General features: G+C 37.9%; 2 protein-coding genes and 1 pseudogene across 2 annotated transcripts; 1 reads left to right on the forward strand and 2 right to left on the reverse strand.

Annotated features, from left to right (window-relative positions):
* Positions 1-1,231: 1,231 nt before the first annotated feature.
* Positions 1,232-4,206, forward strand: LOC140763272 (pyruvate dehydrogenase E1 component subunit beta-like; annotated as a pseudogene).
* A 667-nt stretch (positions 4,207-4,873) lies between these two features.
* Positions 4,874-7,042, reverse strand: LOC140763884 (F-box/kelch-repeat protein At1g30090). Its single transcript, XM_073102259.1, has one exon. It carries the CDS (start codon positions 6,486-6,488, stop codon positions 5,262-5,264), a length of 1,227 nt encoding a protein of 408 aa, XP_072958360.1. The 5' UTR covers positions 6,489-7,042; the 3' UTR covers positions 4,874-5,261.
* Positions 7,043-14,726: 7,684 nt separating this feature from the next.
* LOC140762140 (uncharacterized) lies at positions 14,727-15,278 on the reverse strand. The gene has a single exon (XM_073099760.1). It carries the CDS (start codon positions 15,276-15,278, stop codon positions 14,727-14,729), a length of 552 nt encoding a protein of 183 aa, XP_072955861.1.
* Positions 15,279-22,686: the final 7,408 nt, after the last annotated feature.

A 22,686-nucleotide genomic window follows, 5' to 3' on the forward strand; every position in this document is an offset into this window, starting at 1 on the left:
AGTAATTAGGTGGATTTAAAGGTAGAAATCACTGCAAATCTGGGAGGTGTGTCGTCGAAGTTACGGTTCCAAAAAGGACGTACTACTTTTCTATCTTTGATTTCTTAAAACAAGTAGCTTTAAAACTTTAAAATCGCGTGTTCTTTCTGCCCATCTACTTATCTAACTCCAATATATGTTTGCAAATATTGTTTGAATTTTATAATCCCCATAAATTATTCTTTTAGTACGACCAGAATCATAAAAATTTATCCATTTCCATACTCGAATTGTTATTATTTTTCTAGATAAAATTTTAAATAATACTCTATTTTTTTTTAATTAACATCTCATCTGTTTGAGAATTTTATAATCAGATCCTCATTCCTTTTTATACAGAATTTTATATAACACTATAGTGTTACTTTGACTAACCACTATTAACCCTTGCCTATAGTTTATATAACTCTACTAATTGAATTACTAAAATATACATAAAAAGTTTATAATTCTGACTTGCGCTAATCAAATAATTTTTAAGCCATATCCCACTTTAATTTTTCTCACCAATTTAAAAAAAAAATTTCATTGTATCTTACCTACAAGGTAATTTTGATATTTTAGAAATTCACTCAAGTCTTCTAACATAGTAATTATATATTGATAACCTTTTATTTGAAAGTGGTTAGAAGTTAATTCATACAGAAACTATAGGGAAAAAAAGAGAGGAGTTGAGTTATAAATTCTCAAAGGCAGAGTGGTTAATGTAATGTGTTTAAAAGAAAATAAAATCCTAATTTATTAAGAGAAATAAAATTATTAGCTGGTGGCGGTAGAAATTATCCCTGTCGTGAACGTTATCCAATTATCTTCTAGATACATTTTACCTCGTGGAGGAAGTACGTGGAAGCTTGTGACCTAGAAGGAAGACGGCGGCTATGACTCGAGAGTTAGCGGTAATCGGCGCTAACTTCCTTTACTCCCCCGCACATAGATCCGTCGATTCCACGTCATGCCAGCTGTCAGCACCCCCCTTTGAGTTTAAAGAAGATGGTCGAAAATTCCAGACACTCATCCCATATCTATTATAACATCTTCTGCCAATCTCAATTTTCTACCATTTATTCTGAACAAAAACGAACCTAGTTTCATTTATTGGCCGTATGATTTTGCTATCTTACTGAATATTTTCTTCTTCTTTGTTTTTTTTGGCAAATTTATTATCTCAAAAAAGAGAAAGAAAAACTTTAGACAGTAGATATCCAAAGTATTCCTATACAGAAAGCTATTAAGAGCATCAGGAGCAATGAAGTCATTTCTAGCTCCGGTTGCAGGGTAGTAGAAAGGGATTAGTCCTCAACCCGAGCTTTATAGTGGAACTAAGTTGCTTTTGCCAAAGAGCAACTGAGAAGGAGACGATCAACAGTGTCAGGTTCGCTTAGACAGAGGGGGGAGCAAACGGGATCGGTCGAGTGGATACACTATAGCTAATTCAACATAGTTTTGACTGGTAGTGCACCAACTACCGCTTTTCAAATATAAGTCTTACTCTACGTCTAGGGTCATATTAGCAATAGAATTTCATACAGTCGAGAAGAAGAGTCGAGGCAATAAGGAATAATTACTGGAGGGTGGGGCTTCCGTATCAGACACGATCGTCTCAATCTTAAAGCCGCTCGAGACTCCCGCTCATATTATTCGATTCCTTCTCTCCGCCCAAACCCAACTATTCTCCAGAATGATTCGCATCATCCGTTCCCTCTCCTCTCCTCCTCTCTGCAAATGGCGGCGCTTATTGCGTCTCCCTCGAATCCCCTCAATCCCGACAAGAATCGAGGCGGATCTCTGCTGCGATCTCCATCAGATTTTCTCTCTTTTTTTCCCCAATTATTATCTTTCGAGTACAATCTATATCCCCTTTTGGATTAGCCATTCTTACAAATGCTTCGAATGCAATTTAGCTGGTGTTGAGTTTCTTTCTTCTTCTTCTTTATTTAGTCTCAGGAAGAAAAGGAAATATTTTGGTTGTCGAATCCGATGGAATGAGCTCTAATGGTTTTTCCGCGAGATTTATTGGTAGAAGCTTGATTACAAAGGCGGTCGCAGTAAGTATTGGAGTTGAATTCACTTCGACCAGTTAGTTTGCTGATACTAGGCTGGAATTTACTTTGATCGATATATATATTTGTGTAGGAAAAGGTTGATGCTTCTGTAAGTTCCACAACCTCAAAACCTGGGTAAGCTTTGTTGCAATTGTTTCATGCTTGTGGATTGGCTCTTCTTTTGTCTATTTTGTTGTAACATTTGCTTTTCCTTGTGACGGGCATGAATTCTTTCTCTTCAATTGCTGTATAATGGGATTGTCAGGGTCTTTACAAATGTCCTCCTGATGTTTGCTTAACTATGAGAGCCACCTTATTATTTGTGGCATTTAAAGAATAGAAGTAACTAAAATGCTCAAGACTAAGGATCCTGGTACGATGTTGCCCTATTTACGTGTATATGATTATAGTCTGATTTTTCCTATTTGTTGACAACGTGAAACATTATCTTGATGCACTGTCCATTGCGTGTATATTGAACTTGAATCTATTGAAGCCTCCTGCTTAGTTATCAAATACCGATTGAAGTTTTTCTTTGATATAAGAGAAGTATTTAAGATAAGGAAACAGATTGAATGAAGATTTGTTAGTTATGCAAAAAAGGAAGTTGCCTTGCTTGCTGTGCATTTTCGTGACAAGTTAAATTAGTTGTTCACATTCTGTTATAGTTTTTACCAGTGGATCCTTTCCCCCCTCTTTTTACCTGTTTGTGACCCAAAATATCAGTAGATGTAATTCTAGTAGTAATTTAAGTTCCCCAATATTTATGCTTGCCAACTTGTAATCTCTCTCGCGCCCGTGGTTGTAGTCAAACTTTCTTGAAATTCTATTGCATAATGCTACTCTAATGGTGGACATCTTGGTTATTATGTTGTTTAATTATTCAAGCTCGTCCATTACACTGCTATTTTTTCCTCTTCTTAATTCCATCCTCATCTTGTAATATTCAGTCACGAACTCTTATTGTTTGAGGCTCTACTTGAGGGCCTAGAAGAAGAGGTGGACCGAGATCCTCGGGTGTGTGTCATGGGTGAAGATGTTGGTCACTGGTGGCCCCTACAAAGTGACAAAGGGTTTGGCCACAAATATGGAGATCCGAGGGTTCTTGATACTGCCATTGCTCAGAAATCCTTCACTGGTATGGGAATTGGAGCTGCAATGACGGGATTAAGGCCGGTTGGCTAAGGTTTATGAACATGGGTTTCCTCTTGTTGGCCTTCAATCAGATATCAAACAACTGTGGCATGCTTCACTACACATCTGGGGGTCAATCCACCATTCCCATAATGATTCAAGGGCTTGGAGGAGTAGGTCGGCAGCTGGAGGCAGAGCACTCGCAACTTCTAGAAATCATATTTCCAATCGATCCCAGGTCTGCAAATGGTTGCCTGCTTAACCCCTGGCAATGTCAAAGGACTGATGAAAGCTGCCATAAGGAGTGAGAACCTGTGGTGCATATTCTCTTGTACAATCTGAAGGGGAGATTCCTGATGAGGAATATGTACTATGTCTGGAGGAAGCAGAGATGGTTCGACCTGGGGAGCATGTAACCATCCTCACATACTCGCGTATGAGAACCATGTAATGCAGGCTGCGAAGACATTGATGAACAAAGGTTATGATCCTGAGGTAATCGATATAATGTCGCTGAAGCCATTTGATCTCCACACGATAAGAAAATCAATCAAGAAGACGCACCGAGTACTGATAGTGGAGGAGTGTATGCGGGCAGGTGGTATTGGTGCCAGCCTGAGGGCAGCTATTATCGACAATTTATGGGACTACTTGGATGCTCCGATCATGTGTTTGTCATCACAGGATGTGACGACGCCGTATGAAGGTACTCTGGAGGAATGGACTGTGGTGCAGCCAGCACTGATTGTGGTCGCAGTTGAGCAACTCTGCAAATAGAATATATATTTTGCGCTTTCTTTTCCTCTCGTGGAATCAAATGCGAAGCCTTATTTCCTCTTAAAATTGCTGTCGTGTAGGAAGATATCACACAAAATGTTGTATCCATTATTCTCATTATATTATCTGTTCTTTTCTTATAGGATATAGTGTCTGTTGTCTTCTAGCAATCCATTTACTTTATTATGGCAAATAAAAAGTCAGAGTTACAGTATTTTGAGAGTTTGAATGATCAGTGCAATTTTAAGTACCTTGAATAGTTTTGAACTTTGATGGCTGAGAATATATGACGTTTCTCTGGTATAACTAGATGGAGATGTTGTAATTTCTACTAGGTTTTCTTATTTGGTGCTTGTTGTTCACTCTGGGTTATTTTCAGCAGAATATTTATGCTGAATTAGAGAATGTCATTGAAGTATAGTAAATATAGCATAAAGAATTACTATAAATATGTTAGATTAGAAATTATTGGTTTTAAATAATTTAATAAATGTTTACTCATTAATTCGTGCACAAGTTGGATGATTTTGTTTTCTTTTTTTAATTTTCAGGAATTTTACTTGAAATCGCAACGGATGGGAAGAAACGGTTGAGAAGAAGATAGGAAAAGTTAAAAGCATGGAAGTCTTCAATGATGAACATAACGTCGTAAATCTTCAATAATGAACATGACATATCGTATCGTTTGATAGAGTTTATCTGTCTACAAATACAATAAGGATCAGCTCTTTTCTGGACATTTTACTACAATTGTTAAATCAACGGAGGTCCTTTTGACTTCACAGGTGCTGCTACGAAAACATGGAGAAATACCTGGTAGGTAAATGATAAGGAAACCATGTTGCTGATATACAAAACCACTCCAGGAAATGAAGTCTCATGTGCACGATTTAGGTTGTACGAATCAATGCTTGTGCTACATAAAATTTGATCAGAATTCCACCTTGGAAAAATTCTAAGGACTGAAAAAATTTAAAAAAAAAAAACTAAACCAGCGAGCAATTTGCAAGTCATTCAGCATGTTCATTAGTCAAAACTCAAAACTATACAATGCCATCAGTCTAGTCTTTCCTCTCTTAATACAACATGGCCAGCACTAGGCTGTTAAGGACGACAGATCATTCAGGATAAAGATTATAATGCTAGCTGCAGCTATATGATGGTAGATGAACAGATGATCAAGCATACAGATTACCGCAACATCTTCTAACACTTTCTTTGTCTTTCGATACAATGCAAGTATTGATAGGCTGGTAAATATAACTTAGTTTAAGCATACAGAACCTGAGAACTGGAAGGTGTCAAGTCAGCAAACTCTCTGGGCACATTGATCTCTTGCCATCGAACAGAAAAGATCTGTTTCCTTGTTTCCCTGTCAGAAGAGCTACAAGCCATCCTCGCAACATGCCCAACAGCAGCATGGAGGCCTCGGCCGACAACAAAGATTCTATTACTAATACAACTCACAGAGAAAGGCTTGCGGATCCTCTCAGGCAAAGGGGAGCCCTCAACAGTGTCCCATGAATCGCATTCCATATCATAGACCTTCACCTTCATCCTGTTGTATTCGGAAATCACAAACAAGTGATCATAGATGACCACACTTGAACCAGTCCATCCTTCTCGCATCCCAAGAGCCATGGTCTCCCAACGATTGGTTTTGGGATCATACACCTGTCCTCTTGGTGAAGACAAGAATGGCCAAACACAGCCCTCAGTCACATAGAGCCTTTCCTTGAGGACTGCTGAATCAGAGCAGACCATGTTCATGCCCATGCTCGCGATAGGCTGCCAATTACCCTTAATGGGATCAAGAACCTCTGCGGAGTTGAGCTCATATTGGTTGGTGCTGTACCCACCAGCAACATAAACGGAGCCATTAATTACCCCACTGGCAAAGAATGACCTGGCGGTGAGCATCCTACTCATGACAGTCCACCGGTTCTTATAAATTTCATACTTCAATACCAAGTGGAGAGGACAATCCATGTCCGACACCAACCCTCCGCAAACAAGGAGGGTGCCATCAGGGGGGATTGCAATGCAGCCGAACCCACGAGGACATGCCCGATCCCTGCAGGGCATCGCTGGAATAGTATGCCAAGAGAAATGAATGAGGTCCAGGACTTGCCATTGGATCTTCCCAGTGCATCTATGGAAGGCTAAAGTGAAGAGCCATGGGTCGCGGAAGCCCAAAGCCCTCCTTTGCATGAAAAAGCACTCTTTGTTGGCCAACAGGTGATGCCACCGCCGGCAGACAAGTCGGCAGGTCACGTGGGTCTCGACAGGCAGCCGGAGGAGGCAATTCAGGGCGACATCGTCAGGAAGGCCGGGGATAAGAGGGCATAACCCTACTATTGGTTCTGACTCGGATGACAACAAAGATGGTGGAGATGAAGGGGTCATGGCAAATCTGAATTTGGGGGTTAGTTTCATTTGGGAATCACCAAGCTTGTGCACTGGAGATTGGTGAGAGGAGACTCGAACTCGTCGCATATTTTCTTCAATCCAGAACAGAATAGAGGGCCCAAAAGGACGACTTGAACAATCGACGACTCAGAACAATCAAAGTCAAGGAATTCTCCCCCTTCTACACCATCTACCCTCTGGGATTCTAAATTTTGCGCTAATCTCAATATCTTGAGCCCTATTCCTCAAAACCTCAGTTCTTCTCTACCCATTTCTCTAGAGCAAGAACCCAAAAACCCAAAACCCAACAATTATTCTGCTGATGATTATGAGACCACATGCAAGAATGAAGACATAGACTATTTAACATCCAACATGAAACAAATATAGAACCTTTATCAGAAAGCAATCTCAGATGACTTTAAACAGACCGAAACCTTGTACAACTTTTCCAAACTCAAAGCCAGCAAAGGAACTAAAGATTACAAGTCAAGAACCTTACAAGCTTTGGGTGGTTCGAGAATATCAAAGAAGCTTCGCATGGGATTGGATTTAGCGGCTATTACCGGAAGAAGAGCGAAGAAGAGGAAAGTAACAGGAGAGAGGGGGAGAGAGAGGGACAAGGAAGCTATCTACTACAGCGACCAGGAACAAGTTCCAGTGGGCCCTCTCTTTACTGTTTGCTGTTTTTCTGGTGTTGCAAATTTTGCAGTTGACTAGTTATTTCTTATGTTAATTACAATCTACAACCTCAGCTATATCCGGTCTTCATGGTCGCCTCAGAAAATTTTTCCGTTACAATACCCGTGAAAAACTTCGAATTTACTTCAACCCTACATTTTGGTTAGTCTACTATCTGACTTATTGATAGACTTAGCATATGTGGCATTTATGTCAGATAAAATAAATGACTGAAATGCTCTAAACATAGTGTAGTCACAGAGAGGCCAAAATAATACCAACAGATTCTCAAGCTACTCCTTCCCTTCCACAGATTCACCGTCGGTACCCTTGTCACCGCAAGTGTTGCTAGCATTATTTGCCGGAATTTCATATGGAAATATTTGATTGCTTGTCTTTATCGATACTATATTCCTACACTGCCTCCTTACCGCATTGACCACTAGTTTTGACGCCGACGACACCAACCTCCTGCCATATCTCTCACCTAGGTCTCGCCGAATGTCGTTCCTACCATTCACTATCAATGTGCCGCTCCTTGCAAGTTCCTCAGCTTTCTTGAGGGATATGCCTTCTTGTCGTGCCCTCAACCATTCTCCTTGAGGGTGAAAGCAATGATCTATCGCTTCAGTATCCTACACTGTAGACAACAATAATACAGTCCCTCTATCTGATGAGCTTGTTGGAGAAAAAGTGTTTGCGCTCGATCTTGCCCGAAGACCTCCTCTTCTTTCACCTCATCTCTATTTACTCTTGATCTCCATCCTTTTCCTTTTCTCCTCAGATATCTCATCGTATTGTTGATCACGCTAAATTCTATGTCTTCATTCTCTATTCCACTTACTTTTTTTTTTTCTCTTCGATCTTCGATTCTTCCTTTGTAGGGGAGCTCCCTGACCGTCAACGAAGGATATGGTGGTCACAAGGAGCCTAAGATTAGAAAAGACTAGAGGAGGAAATGTAGCTTGATTTTCTTTTAAGTAGCTTGCGGCTAAGAAAGATGGAGGAGAAAGGAGCATAATAGTTATTAGGTGTATTTTATTATGATGGTTTGTTGTTTTACTTAAAGCCAAAATTTAGGGAAGAAATTGTAAAGAAAAAAGGACCAGGTTGACTATGAAAACTTAGTAGAATTTAGGAAGCCTAGGTTTTGTTATTTATTTATTTATTAAATACCATATATTGAACCCATGACTTGTTCATAGACTAGCGTCCCACCAACCAACTAATATACCAATGGTTGGTACGGAATTCATGAAACTCGGCTTGTAGAGGATCTCTTTTTTGCACGGAAGTTTGGCGGATGATTGGGTTGAATGGTTGGATGGTTGGTGGAATAGAGTTATATCCCGGTACCTAATAAATACTATTCATTTTGAGAGACAGAACCTAATAAATCCTATTCATTTTGAGAGAGAACCTAATAAATACTATTCAAAGAGCTGCATGATTTTTTCATAGTTATCCTCAATTTCAAACACTCTTACTAGAAAAGTGATAAACTCTTTCTGGGAGATTGCAGCATTCTAGCTCTCTAATTCAGATGATTAGGGAATTAGCTTTCAAATTGGATGGTAATACTAATATATATATACATAATCTAACTCTTACTTTGGTGAGAACAACTATCTTATTTTAGGGATAGCAAATGTTGATCCAATCCTGATCGATAGTTCAATATGATAATTTAATTTTAAATATATTTAAATTTAGTCTATTCAAATTTGAATCGTAAATAGATCAATCTGTTTAACTTTATCATTGAACCAGTTGTGCTTTGATTTATTACCTCAGATTGTTTAATATATTTATGGACGACTTATCAATTCATTTATAATACGATAACCTAGTTTTGACCGAATAATGAAACTATAATACAAACATAAAATATATATTTATAATGTACACAAAATTATTAATTTATAAATTCTGATCTATTTAATAAACGAGTCATGTGTTCATGTTTCGATGATGACAGGAATATTAGTGTCTGAATTATGTCATGTATTTTGTTTCCAATATGGAGGAGTTGACTAAGATTAATTTGGATGGAGGAGCCACAACAATAAGCCATAGGCCAGCTCTGGCTTAGAACTATATATATATATATATATATATATATATATATATTGCATTGGCTAAGAAAAATAAAAAATAATAAAAATCGTTGGAATAAAAGTATATGTTTTAGTCTGAACACAGTTGAGACTTATGGTCTTGGGCTGAAGCACACTAACTTTATCAGCCCATTTATGAAATTGGGCTGGGCCTTCATCTAATATTGCAGTATTTGGACCCAAGGACCTAGATGTAAAAACTAAATGGGATTTTTAAATAATTGCCCCTGAAATCTTTCAAAATATTATAATTGTGACTACGTTTCTTTAAAATATTACAATTATCACTTAAATCACTGTGCTCTATCAAAATATTGTTCTGCTGGTTGTTGAATCAAACTAATCGTGATTAAAAGGGAACTTAGATTTTAAATAAAAAAATATTTTGCAATTACATAAATTTTTTGAAATAATTTATAAATTGTCTAAAATTTATCTAATGTTATAATACAATAAAAAGTCCATTCATTTCACTGGAGACACAAATCGTTGATATATATTGAACACACCTACAGTTTGTTTATCTAAAATTATAAAAACGTACTAACTTTTTATTTGAGTACGTTTAAAGTTACACTTTAAATATTATAAAGAATAATTTATACGCTTTCATAATTAAGGAAGATAAAATGATATCAGAATTGAGTAAAAGTTCAAAGAAGCAAAGTGTAACTAAACCTAAACATTTCACGTCCTAAAATTTGAAAAATAAAACCGAGAGAAAGAGAGTATTTTAGTTATTTACATATGTTTGTTAGCTTCAATAATAATTTATGAAAAATATTTTATTATAAAAACTAATTATAATTAAGCAAAAGATTTTAGCGACAATTATATATATACACCCGAAATGAACAAGGTTGAAAGATGTGCCAAATGGGTTTGGATCCTGTCCAAGATCTGAGCCACGACATTGATATGTGGGTCCTCTCTGTGGCTCGTGACATCGAGTGCGGTCGAAATAGTTGTAGTTGGATGAGCAGTGGATAATATTAAAAAAGAGAGGGAGCGAGAGAAAAAAGAAAAGATACTATATAAAATATTGGACAAGTCGCAACTAAAAACAGTGTGTTTATAGGACAAATATACTATTACGACTGGATCTTTGGACAAAAGAAAGGGTAGATCATGGCGACAAAGAAAGGAAAAGAAAAGAAAAAAGAAAGGAAAGGTGGGAACTAAAGTCCAAACGGAGGAGTATCAAAACGGCCGCACGATGCTCGCTAGGAGGACAATAATTTAGAGGAGGAGGAGGAGGAGGAGGAGGAGGAGGAGGTAGGTAAAGATTTCGATGCCAATTTTTAGCTTAGAAAAAAGAAAAAAGAAAAAAGAAAAGAAAAGGCTGCAGCCATGATGATTCCACAAAAAGCTCAAACAGGAGAGCTATTCCTTTTATCGTATCTTTGATGCCTCTTTTAGGTAAGGCAATTGGGTCAAGGATGGATCATGGATTGAGATAAGTCCTACGTCTAGGCCACAGAGCTTATAACTACCACTAAAGAGGACTAGGAACTTTTTAAGCTCCACAACTCTTTCCCATTGGATCTGAGGAGGTTCTTCTTCTTATTTTATTTATTTACTTTTATTTTTTTAACCAAATCTGCTCACTCTCAGATAGAGCATATATTTACTATAGCTGTCAGTAAAACGCTAACATCTTCAGCGTCTTCTTCTTCTTCTTACATTTAAGACATTTATCTGATTAGTATTTTATATGCGTCAGGACTTAATTGAATCTATCCTGGTTTTATATGAAAATGTCTAGAAAAAAAGAAGAAGAAGTTAAGGCTAGTTTTATAAAAACTCAATTGGATCTCTCAACACATTTTTGTTCACACACACACACACTATATATATATATATAGATAGATAGATAGATAGAGGATGATGCCATGTCTATGCCATTTATAGAAAAGTTTATAGAAACTTGGTAACAGGTGACAAGATTTCCCTGTTTTATTTATGTTGGCTTCGATTCTGGAGTTGTAGAGTTTATTATTTTTCTAATCTATAGCAGGATTGTCGTTTTCCAATTCTAAGGATAAGCATGGCAAGAGAGTTGAACAACTCTGTATGTACACCCAAAGTGGAAGACAACAAGGTTCCATATATAGGATGATGCCACACATCTGTACCATTTATAGAATGTTTGTAGAAACTTGGGGACAAGATTTACTTGTGTTCTTTATATATATGTTGTTTTGAATGAGGAAGAGAGAAGAGTTCTGAAGTTTATTATTTTATAATCTATAACAATGTTGTCCGTTTTCATTTCACGGATAAGTATCCCAATAGAGTAAACCAACCCCTACCCTAGTGGCAGAAGAATAATTAAAGTTCTAACCCTCATGCATTAGATTAAGGTGTAGTGTGGGTATAAGTACAAGTAATATGGTTTTAACTTTTATTTACGTGCTGACATCTAATAGGACCATAACTAACCAAATATATATATATAACTTTTAATATATATAGGATAGAAAGCTTTTTTTTTTTGGTTTGTCGTTGTTGCTATTAAAATTAGAAAATTTATTAGCCTTCAAACATTCTGAGATTCTCAAATCACGAGAAAAAGATAAATAAATAAGTAGATAAATATAGAGTACAATGGTCACTCCATGGTGGGGCCCTCGCCTCCCCTTCCCTTCCATGGGAATGCAGCAGTCAAAGACACAATGATCCTTATGATCCACATTCCTACCTTTAATCGGAACTGATACTTTGATAGTGTTGTGGCCATTAGAAGCAACTGTCCAAGGAGATCCCAGAGAGGGGATCGGAAGAGCGAGAGGCGAATTAATAGCAACAACGGGGCAGGCTGGGAGATTCGGATCGCGTGTCGAAATCTGGACCACTGGAACCCAAAGCTACGCACAAAGTAAAGGAGAGATGCTCTCCTTGACACAGTTGCTCAGAAGGACAACCAACACAACACAACACAACACAACACAATGAGATAGAGAGAGAAAGAGAGAGAGAGTGGCAAAATCTAGAGGAAGGGCAGATCTGGGCAACGTCACCCGAATCCACGGGCCTAAGTAAGTGTAATTATCTTTCCCACTTCCGGCCCCCAACTCGATGGATGGATGTGACTCGTGGCAGATACGTCAAATCCCCCTCCATTCAACAGGAGTCCAACAACAACCAGAAAGTCATCACTTCCATTCTCTTTTGAAAAAATATATTTACGATTAATCTCGCTCGCGCTCTCTCTCTCTCTCTCTCTCAGAAACTTTGAAAACTTTTCCAGATGCAGTGAACTTGATGAGTGGTGTAAGGGGGGGTTAATGGCAATTGTAGAGCAGCAGTCGGGAAAGAGGGGTGGGGGATTGTAGTAGTAGAAGTAGAAGAAGTAGTAGGAACTGTAGAGTTAGGGCCGAGCCGCATGCAGGTGTGTGCCCAAGAAAGTCCACGTGACGTTGATGGCTCTTGGAAGGGAACACCCTTTCCAAGTACAATTGTTTGCATTTCATTAATAAAATAAAAGAAAAAGAGAGTACAATCGTGTGCAAAGTGGGACGAGAGAGAGAGAGAGAGAGAGAGAGAGAGAGAGAGAGAGAGAGAGAGAGAGAGAGAGAGTTGGTAGTCATTCTTTCATTCTGACAACAAAAGGTCATTTGATTAACTTCAATTAAATAATTATTATAAAAAAAATTTATACAGAAGCAGTTCTGCCGACAGAAAGCTCCAAGTAATATTTCAGTAATATTTAGTTTGAAGGCAAAGCATTTAATTTAAAATTTAGATAATTTAGTATATTGACTAAAATTTAATAGAGCCTAGATAATTATATCTAAAATAATTTATTTTTTTAATTAACTTTTTTAAAGGCCTAACTATTAACAAGAGCAACTTATTTCTTAAAAAGGTTGGCTCAGCTCTATCTATTTTGTCTAGTTTATGATTAGCAGTTTGATCTATTTATCTACTCTATAATTAACATTTGACCTTATAATTTATTTTTCAAAAAGAGAGTATAATTGTTTGCAAAGTGGGATGATAGAGATAAGAAAGTTTGTTTCTTTTCATTTAATTAATAATTATCCATAGTTTCTATTATACAGTGACAATTACTCTCTTTTAGGTCCCGCCACCGAGTCTTAGGTTAGGCTTAACTATAAAACCTATATATGATGGAGAGAGTTAACCTAATTTACCCTTCAAGCTCATAAATTTAAAAAAGAAAAGAAAAGAAAAAACACTTTATTTTCTTCACTGTACTGAAATAAAATTATTTCTCTCTCTCTCTCTCTCTATAAATAAATAAGGGCTGGATAGATAGAACTTAGAACAACTTGCTGGGTGGGGAATTTAGCTAGTCACAATCTACTTCATAGAAAGTGGATACGTATCCCATCGAGGTATATTTATAAAGTTCACTATCGGATGTGGAAGCATCTCAGTTACCTTGTGGTTGCAACCACGCTTGGAACCAATGGCTCTCATAAATTTCCTCAACTAAAACATCTGGGACCGCATGATTAATCTCAGATTTTTAGTACAGTATTGCCATTAACGTTACAATACTAAGCATTAATCTTTTACAGCGATCGACCTAACATGGCAAATGACGTGTGATAAACTTTTTATTCAGATAATTAAAAGAAAGTTCATGTTCTCTGAATATATCGGTTACATGAACAGTAAACAATCGTAAAAATATAATTATTATACATCTAATCTTAGGCCTCAAGAAAAACCTTGATAGGGTTTTGAATTCCTGCTTATGAAAACGACTTTGCCTGTTTAAAACAAAGAGTTTGTAGATCAATTATTTAACCCAAAATTACCAGGAGAGAGAGAGAGAGAGAGAGAGAGAGAGAGAGAGAGAGAGAGAGAGAGAGAGAGCAAGAGAGAGAGTGAGACAGCTGAGGATCTACTATCCAACCAGGTAATGTCAATTAAGAAAAAGAGAGAGAGAGAGAGAGACCAAATCTAATATTCTTATATTCACCTTGAGCTTAATTTTATTCGATATTTAGGGAAGAAAAGAACTGTGAGAGAGAGTTGACAGTTTACCATCTACGTCCATGAGTGATAGTAGATAGATAGATAGAGAGTTGTTAGTCTCCCATAGGAATGAAATGTGTGAAGAGTAAAAATATAATTGAGGGATGGAAGTGAAGAAGGCACCACAGGGCACAGGGCACAGGGCACCGGGCACAGGCACAGGGCACAGGGGGTGGGGAGAGGGGGGAGGGGAACATTGATGTAACAACCTCCCAGAGAAACGTACACCCACTCCATAACACCAACCGCCCCCACCCAGCAAACACAAAGCTACCTCTATCACATGCTCATGTCTCTTCTTAATTCTGGGCCTCCTCTCTATCGCCGTGAGAACCCCAAACGCCAACGCCAACTCCGAACGATCCAAATCCAATAAACACCACCAACAAACATTACTAACACATGGATCAGATAAAAAGGAAAGGAAAAGAAAAGATAAGAGGAAAAAAAGAAAAGATAAAAAAAAAAACTTAAAAAGATAAGCAAAGGAGCTACAAGGATATATTTTAATTCTTTTTCAGAGCCTAAGGGAGAGGTCGAGGTGGCTGTCGTCGGCGGCGGGGGAGTTGGTGAATTCGTCGACGACTACGGACCGAGGGTGGGACCCGCGTTGCCAATTGAGCAAGTCGATCAGCTCGTCGTGGGAGGAGGTGTCGGTGGTGGGCAAGAGGGGGAGGTGGGAGTTGAAGCGTGGGACTCCGTAGGAGGCGAAGGCATCCGATTGGTCGAGAGCGCGGCAAGCGTGGGAGGAGATGGGGAAGGGGGGAGGAGTTGGGCTCTGGGTGGGGATTGGGGTCGGCTGCATGTAGAGGTGGGCGTTCCACCCCACGCTCCGCTCCTTCTTGTGGGCGTTTTGGTGGCCGCCGAGAGCTTGGGATTTCAGGAACTTTTTGTTGCAGAAGAGGCACGGGAAGAGGCGCACGTCCTTGCCGTCGCGGCAAGGAGAGAGAGACGAGGACGAAGTCGGCGACGAGGAGGAGGAGGAGGAGAGGGTGAGGGCGAGGTCTACTGGAGAAGAAGTTGCCGGTGCCGGTGTCGTTACTGGTGGTAGTAGTGGAGAAGGTTCCATGTCTTACTTTCTCTCTTCCCTTTTTTGAGTTGGGGTTTCTTTTGTAGGAGGGGAGTGGACTTTGGCTAGCTAAAAGAGGGGGAGCGGCAGAGGGGGGAGGGATTGAGGTTATTATTGTTGGTGTTGTTATTTATTTATTTATTTATTTATGTGACACATAGATGGACATAGTTGGTGTGCTCATGATTGTGAAAAAAATGACCATCGACTGCTCGCTGAAGGGATTTCATAGACAGCGAGGAGTTTAGTGATTGGGTGGGGAGGGAGGGGAAAGCCAAAGGACACATGCAGGTCCCAAAAATAGGCAGGAATAGGGGCACAACTATTACCAAACATGAGTTCGAAAGAGAATTCCTTGATTCTTCGAGTAAAGAAAGCAATTATTTATTTATTTATGGCATATGCACTTCCCCACCCCCACCCCCCCCCCCTTCCTCTATTACTCTATTAGCAGAGGTCCCTACTGGTGGGCCAGGGGTTGAGTAGGAGGTAATTGGCTACGGAACAGTTGTGGGTCCTTTGTTTAATCCATTTCTTTTTCTTTGGTATTATTATTATTATTATTTGTTAATAAATAAGGTGAGCCTGAGCCCGGGAAACAGTGGTTACCGTACAATCGAGCAAATATAAGTCGATTATTTAACCAGATGGGAGATGGATGCTATACCACCGCCAGGAAGAGTCGAAACTTGTATTCCGCCCTGCCCACCGGGACCCTCCAACATAGGCATGTGACGTCTGGTTACTCCCAAAGAGTTGGTAGTCGTAAATATGGATCAACACCTTTGTGCCACATTTTTATTTTTATTTTTTATTTTTGTTTTGGGCATCTCCAAAGGAAAGTCGCACAGCAATCATTTTGTTCTATGATAATTAAAGAAGAAGAAAAAAAAAGAAAGAAAGAAAGAAAGAAAGGAACAATTCTATGGTCAAATCATATCAGAATCAGAAATGCGGCTAGTTAAAGCCAGAAAACTCTTAGAAAAACTAGAGTAAGATATTATACCAATATTTGCTGACAACAAATAATACCAAATCAGTAGATTTCCTACGTGAATTTACTGCAACATCTTGTATATCATAACACAGTTAGTATATCATGTGATAGAACTGTTAGGCAAAACATAAGATCAACAAGGACTAGTTTTTTGTTGTATCAAATAATCAAGTGGCTTTGATGACACTAAATACACTGAAAAGCTTCTTCAGCTGTTTGGGCTAAAGTAGCTGATACAGAGACTTCTGCTAATCTTCAATGCTACTACAGTGACGGGTGGTCCTGCTTGTACAATAATGACAAAGGCAGTTCTCTGTTCTTGAGTCAAGTGCTTTACATGACAAACTCTGTTTGTTCTGTAAAGATGGACTGACCCATCAGAGATGCCAACCAGATTGAGACCATATTTTCGTTACTCTTCTTAATGTTCAACAGAAAAAAAAAAAAGACAACACAAATCACATGATTAGGATGGAAATCAGTGCATATATTCTTAGGTTTCTACAGAAGTTGCACTAAATTTAGGAAAGCTCAAGCCAGACATAAAAGCATATGAGAGGAAAAGAATTTGAGCAATCATAGCTGTAGTTTTTAAGTCACAGAAAGAACTGCAAAGCTCAACAAAGTTTACTGCTAGTCAATTTCCCAGCTCCAAAAGATTGCCATGACTATAAATAGAATTTGACGAGGAGTTGTAAACTGTCAGACTACATGACAGTTTCATCACTGTTTACCATTGCTTTCTTGAGCATAAAGGACCAAATTATTGATGTGGGGAAACAGAATGCAAGTGGGGATGGCCAAGAAAGGCAAGCTAATATTCTCAAGGAACAGAATGCAATTTGCATAGTTGGACTTCACTGCTTTATTCTTTTCATATACAACTATACCACATGCAGCAACTTATGTGTAAACATGTGGACCTTAACAAACGGGCACAAGCCTTATCCACAAACAACAGGAAACATCTTATCTTAAAACAAATTGATCCACAAAGATATAAACTAAGGCCAGAGGATCCCCAAGGCAGCAACAAGATTTCAAAGTACTGCTTAAACGATTAGCAGATAAAATTATGAAACATAGGGAACTGATCTAGATTTACAGTGAGCACCAACAAAAAGTATACGAAAACCACTAATCAGTGAATTGAAGGGGAAAAAAAAATAGACATGGTATGAATATACTATGTCTATAAAATTCAACCACTAACAATAAAAATAGGTTAGCTATATTATTCAATTATTATGAGTATACAACAAAAAAATTAAACCTTAGTGCCATCACAGCCTGGTGCCTTCTATCTTGTATGCAGCAAATGTTGTTCTCAATTAGTTTCTGGTATTTTATCTTTGGCTAACCTTTGTTTTCCATGTGGACAGCTATTCTGGTTTGACTGTTGCATCAACAGATCTTGTACTTCCTCAGGTTGACAATCAGTCAAAAAAAAAAAAAAAAAAAGTAAATTCTTTTGGAGTCTTCTCCTTGGCTTTCTCATCTAGCCAAAAGCCTATATTACTAGGAAGATAATTAGATGACAATGATGATGATCGATACATACTCACATGCACACATGCACTCTTCAATTATTTCTCCAAAATTGTAAGTGAGAGTCGTATATCAACAATGAGCTCTCTATATCATATATTGACACCATAGATTTCAATCTTCAAATATAGTAAGTTTAACGTCAAGAAAACCATAATTTTCAGGCATTAAAATGAAAAGAGCGATTTGTTAAGGGTACATAACTTGCTAAGAGCTAATATAATAATAGTAAATATATGAATTTCCAATTCTGTATGTATCATTCATCATGACACCTCTGATGTAAGGGTAGAAGGTAGGATATTTTCAGGCTATAGTATTTTCTTTTCTTATGCAACGAAGATGAAGAGTAATTAAGTATCTTTAATTTGGATGGTCTAACATTGACTTTGCACTGCTGACTCCAATAAACTAATAATTAATGGAAAAAGGCATGATAATACAAAGAACATGTAAGCTAGAGAATTTTGCACACTATTAAAGCACATATTGTAAACTAGAGAGTTTATGTAGCCTTCACTTCAAATATAGAGGTTGTAAATTCAAAATTGGCATACTTAGCTTGTTAAAAAGGGTCTAAAAGACTTACATTGTGAAATCATGAGCATTCATTCCTATCTATCATGCACTAAATCATCCTAACAATACAATATTATTAGAAATATAGTGCATAATGTTTTAATTACTTGATGCATAGGCAACAAAGCACTGGACTTATGGTTCTTTGGTATACAGATATTTTATATCAGATGCAAAGACTAGATTTTAATTTGCAATCTATAGTTTATACATGTACCTTAGCTTCTTCTGATCTCCTTACTTCACACCAAATGTGATAGGATCTTATCTGACTGATCTATCAAGTAATACCACAACAATTTTAATAGATAAAAAGAGAATAAACTAATAAACCTAGCCCCTTGGCTAGACTCGAGAGAGAAGAGCTAAATACTTTATGTATTTTCCTAACTCACATAAAGCAACCTATATATAGTCTTTTGATCAAACTAATCACTTAAGGAAAGAAAATAAATAAATAAATAAATCAAGACCTAATCAGATTCTTAAAATAAATTAACTTAACCAAAGATCTGGCCATCGGGCATCAAACGGCTTGGATGGGCGTTTGAACGTATTGGAATTTATTGCTCTTGGCCAAAGGTATCTTGAACTCGTTGACCCAAATCTGATCAGACTCTTAAAATAAGTTAACTTAATTAAAGATCTGGCCATCGGATGTTCGAACGCATTGGAATTTATTGCTCTTGGCCAAAAGTATTCTAGTATTCGAACGCTCGGCAAGTCTTCTGCTGGTTCGCCTGCTCCTCCACTAGCCGCTTGTTGTGTTTCCTCTGATTAGTGAATTGAAATGGAGCGATTAGACTTCAGTTCCTATAACTCCCCTTTCCTTGGAGATGAACTTTGTCCTCAAGGTTGAGATGTAGAACCGCTGCTTCAAATCTTCAAAATCCTTCCATGTAGCATCATTCAATGACAATCCTTCCCATCAATTGGTGGCACTCTGTGACATCCGAACTGCTTGACCCAAATCCCAAAGGTTCCTGCTATTGTTGGTGGTTTGATTTGATGCCATAGTTGCCATCATTATCAAGTATACTCCTGCTGTATGATTCCCCATTCATTGAGTTCACTTTTCTCATTTGTAGGCATGCCCCTATATTTCCTTGCAGCTGGTACTTCTTTCCCGCTATCTTAAAGTCCATTGTTAAACTTCCGTAATCAAAGGCAACCTTCCCAAACTTTGCAGCCATTGCACTCTCAAGAAAATATCAAAGCTTTATAATCCCAAGGGATACATATTGACAAGGAAGCAATAGTCCTATATTCTCTCCACGTCAAGATAAATCTCTAGCCTACTTTCGTGAGCCATTAATATGAAAACTGGGTAGAAGGCTCTATCTTACCTTGAAGCTTCCAGATGATCGACTTGCCCACAAAATTATTAGTACTCTTCATTGTCAATCAACACTGACTCTAGCCTTCCTTTCAAGGATCCTGCAATCGCAGAGTTCACAGCATCACACACTCAGATAAAACATACAAGGTCATCTCCAGTGATTCTGCCTCGTCTGTTAGGGTGGCTCTAGCCGCCTTCCAATCCACACAGTGCGAACGAAAGGACTTGTACAAAGTAAGTTGTCGAAGTCTGATTTGACCACGAGAATGACTAGTTGTTTTCCTTTACATTGATGTCCATAAACGAACTTGTCACAGATAAAGCATAAGCCTCTTTCTTGTCGCTCTCGCATCCACTCACAAGTTAAATGCTGAAAATAATTACCTAGAGGAGTCAAAGACTATACCGCGCCTACCAGCTGAGCCCCCATTGGACTCAGCCCAAGATCTTGCTGTTGTGAGTATCGTCGGACTCAACCTCGCAGTTAGCATGGGTAGAATCCCCGGTCATCAATCCTGCATCCGCCTTGTTCTTACTAGTAAATCCTTGTGCATCGATGCTAAGTCCATAGCATGAGCTATCGTCTAAAGTTTGAAAGGTTTCACTTTCAATTGTATCTCCTCTTGTAGCCCTCCTATAAAGCAAGCCAACAGCGTCGACTCCATCCATATGTAGACTCTCGAGGCTAGTTTATTAAAGTCATTCTTATACTCACTAATGGTCATGGTTTTTTCAAGGATTCATCAAAATTATCATATTTTGATGGCTTAAAACTCGACGCTAATCCCTAGTATACTCTGGCCAATTTGCTATAAAGCTCATTAAACCATTAAAACCATTACAATGCCTCATCTTGTAGGTGGAGCACAATAAGCGTCACCCTCTCTGCTGGTTGTGTTCCTTGGTAGACAAAAAATTGCTCTGCATTAAATATCCAACCTATAGGCTCGAGAACTTTAGAAATCCTTTGACAGATGACTCAAAACTGAATTCCTCCAATTTTGGGCGCGCTGTCAACCGCCCTAGTAGGAGCGGCCGCCAACCTCCCCTCCATCTTGATCCATGACCTGCCCCCTCTTCTCGCCCGTTACGCAATGAGGAGGTGGATGCAAAATTTTCGACCTATACCTGAATTCAAGTCGAACTCTTAATATAAATATAAAACCCTAACCCTAAACCAGCTCCTTTCTCCTCGTTCTCTTTTTCCTTTCTTTCTTGTCGGAGTTGCGTCGTCGGATCAAAGAGTCGAAGAACTGGTGGAGCAATTAGAGAGCATAACTCAACTCACCGGTGAGTTATTTCCCACCCCACACATTTAATTAGAGTCTAATAAAGTAGATTGTAAATACCTAATGTTGAATGACTTTCTGCGATAACTTTAATGTCTCTCAACAGTTAGTGAAAGATACATGATGAGTTTATTATATAATAACACCTTCTATTGACCATCAGGGAAAAAAATAAGATGTGTTTATCACATAGTAATACTTCCTAGTGATCTTAATTGGATCAATTATGAGGAAAATGTTCGAGTGCTATCTCAAAATAACTTCTGGATGATGTGGATTCACAGAGCATAACTCAATTGAGATATATGACATTATTAATATTAAGACACTTAACATAATGATAATAAGCATATTATGAGATATGACTTACACTATTACTCCTTGTATAGTTATTATTATTGTTGTTACAAGCATGCTTAGTGTATATATTTATATTATATATTGTTGCATTTAGAGATTTTTTTAAAATCATGTCTATGACTTTTGGATTTATTTAAATTTTAAGTGAATTCTACTCGCGGAGCTATAGTTGATGGCTCATAAGATCTCTCTACTAATATTTTAGGTAAGGTTCCCAGTATTGGGATGGAAATCGTAGTTAATGGCTCATGGGATCTCTCTTATAATATTTTAGGCAAGGTTTTCAATATTGGGATCGAAATCGGTAGTTGATGGCTCATAAGATCACTCTCCTAATATTTTAGGCAAGGTTTCCAGTATTGGGATTGAAATCGGCATCGACCGTCTAAAATAATGATACATATCGACCGTATCAGCAGTATCGACCGCTTGTATCGGATATGACTATTTTTTTAATTACGTAAAATTCTAAATATTATTTAAAAATATAGAAAAAATTCTAAAAATTTAGAAAAAATGAGAGAAAAATAAGAAAATAAAAATTACATATGAAGTCTAAAAACTTAAAAAATGTATTAACTTACTTAAAATTAAAAATTTTGATGAACATCGAACTCCTTTTTTCCTTCCCCAATCTCAAAATTCAAAACTTACTAAAAAATTACTCACATAGATAAGGTTTCCATTTTTTTTCTTTACTTCTTCCCCCCAATCTCTCTCCCTTGCCTTTCTCTCTCTCTCAAGCTTTCAACAATTGGTGCTTGCTGTCGCAGCAGCAACAGTAGAGGTTATCGAATCTACTCAGTGCAGGAAGAGAAAGAGAGAGGGAATGAGAGAAATTAAAATAATAAAAAAACTCATTTGAGGTCGCCGGAGGTTGAGATCGTCGGAGATCTACTCGATCACCGGTGGAAGAAGTGAGAAAGAAGAGAAAAAGAAAAAGAGAGAAAAGAGAGAAAGAGAGGCAAGTGGAGGGGTGGGGTCCGGGTCGGATCCTACCCGTTTTTGCCAGATTCAGGCCCTAGTAGAAACCAACAAAACGGCTGGTTTCGACCAGAATCGAGATTGGCCAAAACTGAAAATTATGATTTCAGATACTGATTAGTATGACAACTGAGTGAGATGCACCGGGACTCTACTTCTACTTGAGAATTTTCTTTTTCCCTTTCAGTTATATTAGTTATTATATTCTAAATTATTTGATACTTTAATTTGGTTGGAGACACATTAGTGGTGATATTTAGTTATTTTCATTATTGTTGGAGTATATTTATTTGGAGCTAGTTATTCATATTA

This window comes from Typha angustifolia, chromosome 7 (genome assembly GCF_048772165.1).
Source record: "Typha angustifolia cultivar Huaian chromosome 7, ASM4877216v1, whole genome shotgun sequence".
NCBI classification, from domain to species: Eukaryota; Viridiplantae; Streptophyta; class Magnoliopsida; order Poales; family Typhaceae; genus Typha; species Typha angustifolia.